Source organism: Rhinopithecus bieti, unplaced genomic scaffold, assembly GCF_001698545.2.
Source record: "Rhinopithecus bieti isolate Rb0 unplaced genomic scaffold, ASM169854v2 scaffold_18353, whole genome shotgun sequence".
NCBI lineage: Eukaryota > Metazoa > Chordata > Mammalia > Primates > Cercopithecidae > Rhinopithecus > Rhinopithecus bieti.
Genome location: NW_016809465.1, coordinates 817,938 through 831,635, shown reverse-complemented (window position 1 = coordinate 831,635; position 13,698 = coordinate 817,938). Strand labels below are relative to the sequence as shown.

At 38.3% G+C, this 13,698-nt stretch overlaps 1 protein-coding gene across 2 annotated transcripts in view; it reads right to left on the bottom strand.

Annotated features, from left to right (window-relative positions):
- The window catches only part of FNDC3B (fibronectin type III domain containing 3B), a 165,943-nt gene that overhangs the window by 7,489 nt on the left and 144,756 nt on the right, over nt 1-13,698 (bottom strand). Inside the window, exon 22 of one of the 2 annotated variants that reach the window (XM_017889478.1) lies at nt 194-522. In XM_017889478.1, coding sequence (XP_017744967.1) covers nt 211-522 — 312 coding nt within the window. In that variant the 3' untranslated portion in view covers nt 194-210. Of the gene's footprint in view, nt 523-13,698 lie in introns of both variants that reach the window. The other variant, XM_017889477.1, reaches the window with a different exon arrangement.

Below are 13,698 nucleotides of genomic sequence, written 5' to 3'. Positions count from 1 at the left end.
TTTTTTTTTTTTTTTTTAAATCCAGTTTAACCTCTTCCTAGTTTTGCATTTCAAAAAGGTGCACCAAAACACTGACAATTTTTTTCTAGCTAAATCTGTAAAACAGAGTATATAAATCAAAGAACAAAAGGGCTTTAAAAAGGGGAGTATCTGAATAAATGTGTGTATTAAAATGTGTAGCATTAATTCATATCTCTAGTTTTGTTGGGTTTACTTCATTAAGAAGTACTGTAATATAAAGGCAAATAAAATGGACAAAGTTGCAAAGCCAAGCACAATGATGGCTGCAAACTGTTCATCAGTAGGCATCATGCTCTTCATTTTGGGATCATCTAAGCTCCCCATGTCCCCTGTAAGCATGACCTCACTTCGTTGTAATACAAAAGCCGCAGAGGGGCTGAAGGCTCCGCTTAGCTCCTGAGAGGTGTCTAAACAGCGACGACATGCACATACGCGGAACCTGTAGTCTGTGTTGGTCTGGAGGCCTGAGATTTGGAATGTGGCTTCTTCTCCCTTGTACACCTTCAGGAAAAGAAAGAGTTCTAGTTAATTAATTTATAGCAACACTGTTGTCTCTAGAATAATCTTGGTTTAGATTCATTCCATTCACTCTTGGTTTACATTCAGTTTCACTCTTTCGTAACAAAATGATATAAAATGTATTTCTCTCAATCTGTATTCACACCATAAAAAGGGCATTCCAACACATTCTGAATGAAACAATGTAAAATCCAGTGACTCAAACTTTGACAGAAGGAGATAAGGCACTGACTAGAAATGCAGCTCACATTTTAAGTAGTAAAGATGCATCTCGCTAAATTTTATAATTTAAGTCGGTGGTCCCCAACCTTTTGGGCACCAGGGACTGGTTTTGTACAGGCCAATTTTTCCATGGACAGGGGTAGTTTCGAAATGAAATTGTTCCACCTCAGGTCATCAGGTGTTAGATCCACATAAGGAATGCACAACCTAGATCCCTTGTATACACAGTTCACAATAGGGTTCGTGCTCCTATGGGAATCTAATGCCTTACTGATCTGACAGGAGGCGGAGCTCAGGCAGCAATGCTCCTGCTCGCCACTCACTTCCTGCTGTGTGGCCTGGTTCCTAACAGGCCACTCACCAGTACTGGTATCCGGCCTGGGGGTTGGGGACTCCTGATTTAGACTATAAATCAGAAGATGTCATAATACAAATAGCTCTATGTTTTTGGTCTCAAGAACAAAGTTAACATTTTAAAATGGAAACAATTAAAAACTGAGCAAACAAAATGGAAATTTTCCAGCAGGATGATTTTTTGACAACTGGATACATACACTATAAACGCCTCCCCTCAAGATATCCTACCTCCACCCCAAGAGGTAGACACTATTCTGCCTTCTAATTCTGTAATTAATTTTGCTTGTACTAGGAGTTCACATAAATGGAATCACGCAGAACACACTCCCTTGCGCCTATGAGATTCACTCATGTTATCGAGCTATTTGGCAGTAGTTCCTTATGACTATACCTCAATTCCTCCATTTTCTTTTCAGTGGACATTTGGGTTATTTCCAGCTTGGAGGTTTCGTATAATAAAAATACTATTAATAAGAATGTTATGAATGTTTTTGTTCAAATTTTGAGAACTTATTTTTCTGGGTAAATACAAGGAAGTGCTGGGTCATAGAGTAGTTCTATAGTTAACTTCACAAGAAACAGTTTTCCCAAGAGATTGTATCCCTTTGCACTCCCATTAACAGCATGAGAGTCTGAGCTGCACCACATCCTCATCAACACTGATCGTCAGTCTTTTCTGTTTTAGCTATCCTAGTGGGTGTCAATGGTACCGTGACTGCATTTCTGTGATGCTTGAAGATGCTGCACATCTTTTCTCGTGCTTACTGGTTGTTCATGTACCTTCTTCTGTGAACAGTATGTACAAGTCTTTTGCCTATCTTTAATTTGCAATTTGCTTGACTTTTATTAATTTGCAGGGCCTTGCTATGTGATCTGGATATAAGTCCTTAGACAGATATATGTGTTGAGAATATTTTCTCCCAGTTTTCTGGCATGCCTAATTGTTTTCCTGAGGAATTTTTTTGGATGTAGCCCACTTTATCACAAACTAACATTTAAATAATTTGGTGGTCTGTCTTGAGTTTCCATCTCTGTATGACAAATCTGATTTCCTCTATTAAGAATCTGGGATGTTTTCTTCCTGTTTGTTAACACTAATCATCAAGAGGCTTACTATTATAGAAACTTGAAAATGACCAGTTTACTTAGACATTATCACATTCTGGTTGACTGAAACTAACAAAAGTCTCTGAAGGGGGATGGAGGAAGAAGGTCTCACAAGGTTCTTCTAGCAAAATGAAACCAATCCTCAAAAAACTTAAGAGGAAATGATAATCAGATTAAAATTGCATAAACATTTATGGCTTATATTAGAGTCAATGGATAGAAAAAACAGCTGAAACAAAACCAAATCAGTAAGAGATCTGGCTAATTAAAAAAGAAAGTAAAATTAATGGAACTCTATCTGAGTAGCACTGAGTTAATACCCGTGAAGTGCTTAAAACACACCTGGTATGAAGTTAGTGCACAGTAGGAGTTAGCTATTATTATTATTGATAATTAGAACTGAAAAATAACTCAGCAACAAACTATTTTAATAAATTTGTCAATTTTGTCAAACACTTTCTTTGCATCTAATGAGATAATTATATGGTTTTTGGCTTTCATTCTGTTAATGATGTATCACATTTGTCGATTTGGGTACGCTGAATCATCCTTGCATCCCAGGGATAAATCCTACTTGATCATGGTGGATGATCCTTTGATGTGTTGTTGAATTTGTTGGATTGGGATTGCTAGTATTATATTGGGGATTTTTACATCTATGTTCATAAAGGATATTGGCCTGTAATTTATTATTATCTTTTGTAATGTCCTTGCCTGCCTTTGGTATGAGGATAATGCTGGCCTTGCAAAAAAGAGTCTGGAAGTATTTCCTCCTCATTTACTTTTTTGAAAGAATCTGAGAAGGACTGGTATTAGTTATTTAAATATTTGGAAGAGTTCAGCCATGACGCCATCAGGTCCTAGGGTTTTCTTTGATGGAAAACTTACTGACTTCATCTCCTCACCCATTGGTCTATTAGATTTTCTATTTTTTCAGTGTTGGTAAGTTGCATATATCTAGAAATTTATACATTTCTTCTAGGTTATCCAATTTGTTGGCATATATTTATTCCTAATAGTCTCAAATGTTCCTGTGTATTTCTGTGGTATCTGATTTTGTGTCTTCTTGGCTTAGCTAAAGATGTGTTGATTTTCTCTTTTCAAAAAAAACAACTCTTAGTTTGGTTGATCTTTGTACTGTTTTTCTAGTCTCCGTTTATTTCTGTTTCCATCTTATTTCTTTCCTTCTGCTAACTTTGGACTTAATTTCTCCCTCCCCGCAGTTCCGTGTATAATATTAGGTTGGGATCTCTCTTCCTTTTTGATGTAGGTGTTTAAACTTTGCTTTTAGAACTGCTTTTGCTGTATCCCATACATTTTTTTTTTTTGAGACAAGAGTCTTGCTCTGTCGCCCAGGCTGGAGTGCAGTGGCACAAACTTGGCTCACTGCAAGCTCCACCTCTCGGGTTCACGCCATTCTCCTGCCTCAGTCTCCCGAGTAGCTGGGACTACAGGCGCCCGCCACCTCGCCCGGCTAATTTTTTGTATTTTTAGTAGAGATGGGTTTAGCCAGGATGGTCTCGATCTCCTGACCTTGTGATCCACCAGCCTCGGCCTCCCAAAGTGCTGGGATTACAGGCGTGAGCCACCGCGCCCAGCCGTATCCCACACATTTTAATACGGTGTATTTCCATTTGCCTCAAAAGATTTTTAAACTTCCATTTAATTTCTTCATTGACCCATTTGTTGTTCAGAAGCATGTTTTTTATTTCCATGTATTTGTGAATTTTCCAAAATTCCTTCTGGCATTGATTTCTAGTTTCTTAACACTGTGGTCTGAAAAGACACTTGATATAATTTCAGGCTTCTAAAATTTGCTGAGGCTTGTGTTGTGCCCTAACATTTGATCTATCCTGGAGAATGTTCCATGTATGCTTGAGAAGGATATGTATACAGTTGCTGTTGGATGAAACATCAATTAGGCCCATTTGGTCTACAGTATTGTTCAAGTCCAATGTTTATTCATTTGTTCAAGTCCAATGGTTATTAAAGTCTCCTACTATTATTGTACTGCAATTTATTCCTCCCTTCAGATCCTTCAATATTTTATGTATTTAGGTGCTTCAATGTTGGGTGCATACATATTTATAACTATTATATCCTCTTGAGGAATCGATGCTCTTATCATTATATAATGTCCTTTTGTAGTTTTGACTTAAAGTCTATTTTGTCTCACATAAATTTAGCTATCCCTGCTTTCTTTTGGTTTCTATTTGCATGGGTATCTTTTTCCAACCTTTCACTTTCAGTCTATGTGTGTCCTTAAAAGTGAGGTGACTCTTGTAGGTAGCATACTGTTGGGTCTTAAAAAAAAAAAAAATTCATGGCTGGGCACGGTGGCTCATGCCTGTAATCCCAGCACTTTGGGAGGCCGAGGTGGGTGGATCACCTGAACTCAGGAGTTCAAAACCAGTCTGACCAACATGATGAAACCTCATCTCTATTAAAAATATAAAAATTAGCCGTGTGGGATGGCATATGCCTGTAATCCCAGATTACTTAATCCCAGATACTCAGGAGCCTGAGGCAGGAGAATCACTTGGACCTGGGAGGTGGAGGTTGCAGCGAGCCGAGATTGTGCTATTGCACTCCAGCCTGGGAGACAGAGTGACACTCTGTTTCAAAAAAAAAAAAAAAGAAAAAATTCATCCAGTTACTTTATGTCTTTTTATTGGTGACTTCAATCCAAATAATTCTGCCTATTAATACAAATACCCTAGAAATGAATTTCCAACAAATTCAACTTTGCTTGAAAAACTTGCCAGCTATTTAGTTAGTGGGAATCTACAAATGTCTCTACTACATGTTTCTAAAGCCCACTGTGTAAGCTTCCACCCAGAAACAGGACATTCCATTAGTGAATACAAGTGCACTGGACATGAATTTAGTGTTGGGTCCAGATTGAAAGACAGCAAAAGGATCTTATGATTTGGAACAGAGGCCAGGCTTCCAATGTTCACCTGGTAGTTACCCTTTTAAAGAGATTCCTCCCTCATTTTCAAACTTTACTTCAAGCATCTTATTATTATATTTTTGCTTAGTGACTAAACTCCAGACAACCAATTCTGCTTACTACTTATACTTTTCCAGATTTATCTTGCTTTTGTTATTATTTTTATAAGATTTTAAGCACATTCCTCCTGGTGAGTTATCTTGTTTCTTAAAATTGTGGCATGTGCCATAGCTGTTTTGAGTTACAGATAGCCTAGGCTACAGCAACTAAGAAGAGCTGTAAGCAAACCCCACGCGGTCCTGAGAGACAATTCCTTTCTCACTGCTCACAGTTCCAATGATGAATCTAAATGAATGTTTGAAGATGAGTCCATTGTTATGGTGACTGCCCCAATCCATACACAGCCAGCTATTCAAGAGTTCAGACTACACCACAAGGAAACTGCCTCTCTGTAAGTTATTTCCCAACATGTGAGGGGTCTCAGGAAAACAATAGCCATTTTTTTTTCTTTAAACAGAGCTTTTAGTTGTGAATGTTCTTTATTTTCTTAATTTATATTTAATTTCTTAAGTATAGAATGCTTTTCTTGGAAACTGTTCATGAAGGGGATAATTTGCAACCTCTGGGACTATACCAGGTTGATAAAGCAAGTCCTTCCACATTTGCCATCTGGGCTTTGAAGATGGTTTCCCTATCTTCAAAGTCACAGGTATACAATTTATTCTGACACTCTATGGTGGTGATAAGTTAATGTTGGGATGTTTATCAAGTTGGAGAAAAGCTGACATCTGAGCAAAGTTTTCTGATATACCTCTTTCACTGATTCTTTTGCAGGTGACACCTCTTGAAATATTTGTTTACCCTGATTATCAAAGGGTCAAATAACGTAGTCATTAAGAGTTCTTTTTCTCTCTGCAATCCTGGGAGCTGGGTCTGGCTGGTGTGACTTGGCACTAGGAAGCATTAAGAAGACTTTTCTCAAGCACAGAAACTGGAATCAGGATTTCACTCGAAGTCCTTTGCTCTGCTACTTACTAGGTCTGTGATCTCATGCAAGTAACAGCTTTGTGCCTTAGTTTTCTCATCTTTAACACAGAGCTAGAACCAGTACCTAATAGTAATATTACTCCAAAGGAGGTAGAGGATCAATTGAGAAAATGGATGTGGAAAATGCTTTGCAAAAGGAATATGCTGGAGGGTAAGTCTGCTTTATTGAATTTAATCTTCTTAATCATGCTGTCAGGTAAATATCATTACTTTCATTTTAGAGACAAAGAAACTAAGGCTCAGAGAGGCTGTTAATTTCTTAAAGTCTCTTAGCAAATAAGGGCAGTTTGGATCCCAGATGAGATCCCACTTCTAACTCAAACACCGACCCTCACCACTGAAATTGCCCCAGCTCTGCCTGTTCCATTATTGTCCTCCACTTTACTCCTCTTCTAATGACTACGGTGTGACATTGTGTCCAGGTTTCATGGCCTCTGACTTTGTCTTCCCATATCTCGCTGCTAACCCCCTGGTATTTCCATGAAACACCTTCTAAATCATCCTACCATGGCTCCTGCTGCTTCATAAAGGAAAACACTATCTTTTATGATGTTATTGAAAGCAGCTCTCTGCTCAGTTTCTGCTAAACACTTGGACATTGTTTTTGTGATGTGGCCTCTAATTTCTGCCATCAAACAATGACGTCGCTGTACAAAACCACTTAATAACCTATCCCCACAAATGTTTTAGAGACTTCTGGAAAGTGAATATAAATGTACATTTATATCTATTTTAATTATTTCTACAGTTTCCAGAATTTGTATGGCTACATTCTCTTTTAAAAAGTGGGCTCAACGGGAGGATCATTTGAGGTTAGGAGTTCAAGACAAACCCTGGTAAGATTAAAAACAAAAAAAGTGAGCCCAAACGTATATTTAATTTCCCAGAAACCCAATTTAGAGACTCTTGAACAAAGACTTCATATATTAATTTTAACGAAACTTCCCAACTTTAACTTTGTAGAGTGGAAGGTATCTGAAAATGTATTTTAAAAATAAAGGAATCCTACTTTTCTTGTACCATTAGGCAAAAAACATAGTAAAATAATATGAATAGCTAACTGAAGGGAACTTTCTTAACGAAAGCCTAATCAAAAGTTAGCTTTTAATTTGTAAATGTTTTTCTTTTAGCTATTCTTGTTATTTTAATAGGAACAGCTTCCCTCTTTGACAAGCCTTGCCAACACAATGTTAACATTATCTTTTTTACATTTAAGATAAATATATTGAGTGAGACAGTATTCTATTATTTCCATATCTCCACAGCAACCAGCACAATGGCTTGAACAAAGTAGATGCTCAGTGAATGTTCTCTAATTAGAACCCTCAAATACTCAAAGAGTAGACATTCTGATACCACAATGTTTGAAAAGAGAAACTAACAAGTAAATGTGAACAGTAAGCATTCAGATGCACACACAGACCACAGGGGCAAGAGAGAGTCTGGTATAGGTACATTAAAAAATGGAGTCTATTGATAGAAAATATGGAGTTTCTAGTATATTTTATGCACGTGAATAGTTTTTCTTTTTTCTTTTTTTTTTGAAACAGAGTCTCGCTCTGTCGCTCAGGCTGGAGTGCAGTGGGGTGATCTTCGCTCACTGCAAGCTCCGCCTCCTGGGTTCACGCCATTCTCCTGCCTCAGCCTCCCGAGTAGCTAGGAATACAGGCGCCCGCCACCACGACTGGCTAATTTTTTGTATTTTTAGTAGAGACAGGGTTTCACTGTGTTAGCCAGGATGGTCTCTATCTCTCGATCTTGTGATCTGCCCGCCTCGGCCTTCCAAAGTGCTGGGATTACAGGCATGAGCCACCCCCAACACGTGAATAGTTTTTCTAATATGTTCTAATAGTTTTTGAAGTGATCCAAATATTAAAACTTTGCAAATACTCTTCTAGTTGTATAAATACGTAAATGTGAGAGCACACATACTTCATAGCTTGTCTATCTTGGCTGTGACTATAATGTCCTTAAAAGCCAGCAAATTCACACAGACCAGTGTGGTGAGGGCAGTTATATCTCAGTGAAGATTTTTTTAGAGTAACAGATTAAGGATTTTCAGGTTCAAAGAAAGTAAAAAAGACGAGCTTTAAAATGAAATGTAATGTCTCAATTTTTTTAACTAAATGGTTGCATGGGAAATAAGCCAATCATATTTTATACAACTAAATGAAATACATTTTTGAGTTATTACACTTGTAAACCTATGTTATTAACTATAAACTGATGGGGTTTTAAAACTAAAATATGAGATCCAAAAGCCCCAGATACGATTAAGAACCCCAAATAACTGAAAATTAATTCAACATCTTTGTAATACCTGTCCCTTGAAGGTGATAACTTTCTGCAGATGAGAAACATAGCCCACCCCCACATGAAGATAACAGACTCGTGTGATTATGGGATTACGGATTAAGTGGGATAACATGTAGCAACCTCCTAGGACGGGGCTTGGAATGTAGTAGGCATCTAAGAAATGTCAACATGACATATTATATTGCTACTTGATTGTACTTTCCCTGCCCCCCCCTTGCAGGAATCATGTGTAACACTCTAGGACAAATGCTTGGAGCCAGGGACCCTTGGGGCCTACAAATATAGGACTTGCAGAAGTCAAACGGAAGGGGAGCCTCATGATGCTGACTTGGTGTCCAGGCATGGCCACAGACACTTACAACCCACAGTACTTAGGAACTAATGATGTCACAAAAATCACCACGTTGCCAGGCCTGCCATATACAGCTGTGCCTGTCCCAGGGCTGTGCAGCTCTGCGCATTAGGGCAGCAGGCCATGCCTTGTGTCCCTTTGTTTTCATTCATTTTGACAAAGGCACCATTATGGGCTTTTCCTTTTGACTCAATCCAATTTAAACGGCACGGCTCCATTTGAGATGTTTTTTATTGAAGTAACCAATCATAATATTGTAATAAGTATAGAAGCATTATTATTTTTACAAAGACTATTTCTGTTCTTGATTTGATGAACAATATATTTTAAAGTAATCTTGACATGTTTATTCCAAATGAGAGGATTTAAAGTAATACCCAGACAACTGAAATGAAGAATCCATAACCCTTAATTCAAAATAACATGCTGCACAGTTGAAATCCTGTAAATAACAGGAAGCTTTTTGGGAAGGGTGGCGAGAACACTGCATGCTCGGCTGCTGGAGGCTTACCTTCATCTCTTTATTAATGTCACCCCTCCCAAGGACTGAAAGGGAGATATAATTGCACCATGTTGTCATCTGTACAGCTCCTTCTCATGACTGAATGATCTGATGCTCACAGTAACGATCGGAGTTAGAGTTACAATGAGAAAGCCAAGACTCAGGTAGGTGAATTAATTCCTCAATAATTACATGACTATGGGAGGAAGACTTGTCCCCATGTCTCCCCTACTATGCCTACCAGGCTCAAGGGGAAATGTGCTAACCTGCAGGCCCCCTCTATTGAGGGCATAATGTTGGGCAGGTAACTTTGTCCTTGAGCCAAATATGACAGGCAAGGGTACCGTTACTGAACTGCTTCCTGGGGGTTTTCACCCAATGGGCCTATAAACTCTTAGAAGACTACCCAGGAATCCCTCACAATGTAAAACACCTGACAGTTTCTCAATAAACCAGGGGTCCTCTACCTGGACTCCATGAAAGTGACTATCATTTCATTTTACATGAAATTTTAAGGAGAGGTATGGGTACATGTATGGGAATTTTTCTGATATAAGGGGTCACAGCCTTCAGATACTTAAATGAACCTATAAAACTAAAACAAACTAAGAATCAGTAAAATAAATGATGGTTTTAAAGAGGTCTATCTTGATCTATTTTACTTTGTTCTAAATTTGACCCTTCATTCATGCAGAAATAAAAAACTGTGCTATGAGACAGTCATAGCCTCATTGTTTAATTTCTGTATTAGGGAAATGAGTTGAAAGTCATTAAAAAAAATGATGAAGGGGCTGGGCAGGGTGGTTCACGCCTGTAATCCCTGCACTTTGGGAGGTTGAGGCAGGTGGATCACTTGAGGTCAGGAGTCCGAGACCAGCCTGGCCAACATGGTGAAATCCCATCTCTACTAAAAATACAAAAATTGGCCTGGCATGGTGGCAGGTGCCTTTAATCCCATCTACTTGGGAAGCCGAGACAAGAGAATCACTTAAACCTGGGAGGCAGAGGTTGCCCTGAGCCGAGATCATGCCACTGTACTCCAGCCTGGGTGACAGAACAAGACTCCATCTCAAAAAAAAAAAAATGGAGGCTCCAGCCAGGATGTGTTGCAGACTCCCAAGACTTTAAAATACTTTGGTCAAGAGAAGATCTTTCCTTGTGGTACTTTTTGTGATACCATGTAGAATCAATGCACGCCTTGATACTATATTCTAAGAATGATACAAGATAAAAATATATTGATACAGAAATACCATCAAATTAACTGTGGAGCTTTATAGATTTCTAGATACTTCAGAGGTTTTCTTTATGAAACAAATCTGAGCACCAAGAATTTCAGTAATTTTTCATAAATTTTGACTGCCAATAGGTAATAATTTCTCACAATTTGTTGATCCTTTCTTTGTCTTCAATGCTTATATTCAAATTCTTGTAAAAGTTATTGCTGCCTGAAAAGGAATATGAATATGAATTGTTTTGCTTTACTTCTTATTATGCATGAAACTGTCTATGCCATATCTTGTGCAAAATAAGAAGTCACATGCATATAGACACAATTTTCGTTCTTTTAAAGAATACTTGACAGTTAATCCTGTTTGAAAAGAAGTTTTAAGCTTCCTGGAGAAAAAGCTGTGCTTGGAATGTTTATTAAATGGCAAAAGGCAAACCAAATATGCATGCAATCTAATGAAGAGTAAAATTGTGAGTAATAATTTAATACTTCAAGTTAATAGACTAATAATTAAAATCAGTCTCTTGCCCCACATCGTGACACTTGAACAACAGAAAGCGAATCACCTAGAACCAAGGCAAAGTTAGAGTTGATGCTTCAAGCAAAACATCAGAAAAGGCCATGGCCCTTGTCATATGTTGCCTATAAAAATGAGCTTGGGGGAGGGGCCGGGCGCAGTGGCTCACGCCTGTAATCCCAGCACATCGGGAGGCCGAGGAGGGCAGATCACGGGGTTAGGAGATCGAGACCATCCTGGCTAACACAGTGAAATCCCGTCTCTACTAAAAATACAAAAAATTAGCCGGGCATGGTGGTGGGCGCCTGTAGTCCCAGCTACTCGGGAGGCTGAGGCAGGAGAATGGCGTGAACCCGGGAGGCGGAGGTTGCAGTGAGCCGAGATCGTGCCACTGCACTCCAGCCTGGGCGACACAGTGAGACTCTGTCCAAAAAAAGAAAAACCAAAAAAGAGTGTGGGGGAAGAGGATATTATCCTATTAGGGGTGATTTTTTTCTTTCTATGCTGAAATTTACTCTCCTCACCACTGCAGGTATAAATAACCCTGGTGCTTTGAAACTGCGTCTTTCACGCATGCAGGAAACATTTACTGAGTGCCAAACTATGTGCCAGTACTGGAAAAATAAAAATGAATAACACAAGCCCATGTATTAGTGGGTCCTGTCTGATTAGTGCTATAATTGAGGTATGCACAGTGAGCCTGTAGCTCCGCTGTGGTGGATGTATAGCAATAATTACCTCTCATTTTCTTTTGCTTTGCCTCTATGAATTCAAAGCCCGTTGCCTGTTATCCTTGAACTATAATTATTTTAACCATTGTTCTGCACACATAAATATGTTTTATTCCCCAGCTCATGTCCAGAACAATGAATGAAGTACTAAAACATCATGTTTAAGTTAATGTTTGCTGAATAGGGAGAAGTCCAAGAAAAAAAAAGAAACCAGTACAAATTGTCCCTGACTCAACTGTGGCTTTTCATGTACCACTATTCTCCTTAATCATTTCTTGGTAAATGCAGGAAGCACATGGGCATGTGGAGAATGCTAACCCTCATCTACTGAGCCTGCCATACAGTACTGTATTTTCTTTCACCTGTTTACAACAAGACACGTTTTGTTTATAACTGGTTACAATAAGAAAAATATTCTGTGGCATACACATGATTATGCATTAGTATATTAGCATTTATATGGCCACGGGTCTAAATATGTAACATTAAACAGACAACAGATTCAAAACAGACCATCTGCCAATAAAATCTAAATTACTGAATAGATTCTCCTATAGTTTGGCAATGCCTGATGTGTATAGATATCAAGCAAACGATGCTGCTTTTTTCAACAGAAAACAGCATACACTGTGCTTTGGGAAGCAGAACATTTTTCCAACAACACGTGGAAAACATGGCACGTAGAATAAAAGATTTTTACAATACAACAACAAATGTGCGATCAATGTACTGTCGGGAAATGAATTATCGTTGAGCATCAAATGGTATGTTGTAAAATTTCTTAACACCTCATTTCACGTTGCTATGGAACAGAATAAATTCTCTGCTCTCTATTTGAGCTAAGACCCTGAAACCAATCATATCTTTCTGGTAAAATAAAACAATTACACATGTAAGTTATTTACTCTGAAATGGAATATATTGTACAAAATGAGATTCAAAAATAAAAGGAACCATAGTGTTTTTGTTCTTATTTAAGAGGAATCATGGAAACTTCGGTGACATCATCCACTGATGTTAATTGACACTGGTAGATGTCATATTTAGGATAAAGTTTTTTGTTTAAAACAATTCAATCTTTTTTCGGATACATCATAACAAAGTACAGCAAAATGTCCAAAATTACCTTTTATTTTTAAACACATTTTATTTGCCAATATTCTTTAACATATAGCAAACACCAATGAGCAATTTAGCGGAAACTCTGAATCAAATGACTTTCTACTTGTGTATTTGGAACTGAACAAAGTTTTTTTATAAATTATGCTAGTGTTTCAGAAAACAGGTGGCATTTATGTTTGATATAAATGAATGCCCCTACTAAAAGTGCTGATGAAGAATGCACCTCAGCTTTCCTAATGGAATACATAATATTTATATTCTGATCTGACAAAAACACGTTCTAGGGACTATTATGAAAGCCTGTAGAGTATCTAAATCCTTCAGAGTCAGTGATCTGATTCTTCTTTGGAAGAATTAAGAATCAACAAGGGCTATGAAGCATGATAAAACTAATTTCTTATCTGGCTATATTCCAACTGCATTCTCTCTTACATGGGTTTATTATGTGATCTACAGAGCCCTGTTACGCAAATTACGGTCCATGGATCAGCAATGTCAGTGTCACCTGGGAGGGTGAATCTCCACCAAAGACCTACCAGGTCAGAATCTGCATTTTAACAGATTCCCAGGTAATTCCTTTGACATTAAAGGGTGACATGCATGACTTAGAGCTTCTGAATCACAGGCCTCCAGGGCCTACGCATCATCTCCCTTAACCTTCCATTACTTCTACAAAAAAGGTAGACGGGGGCGGGGGGGGG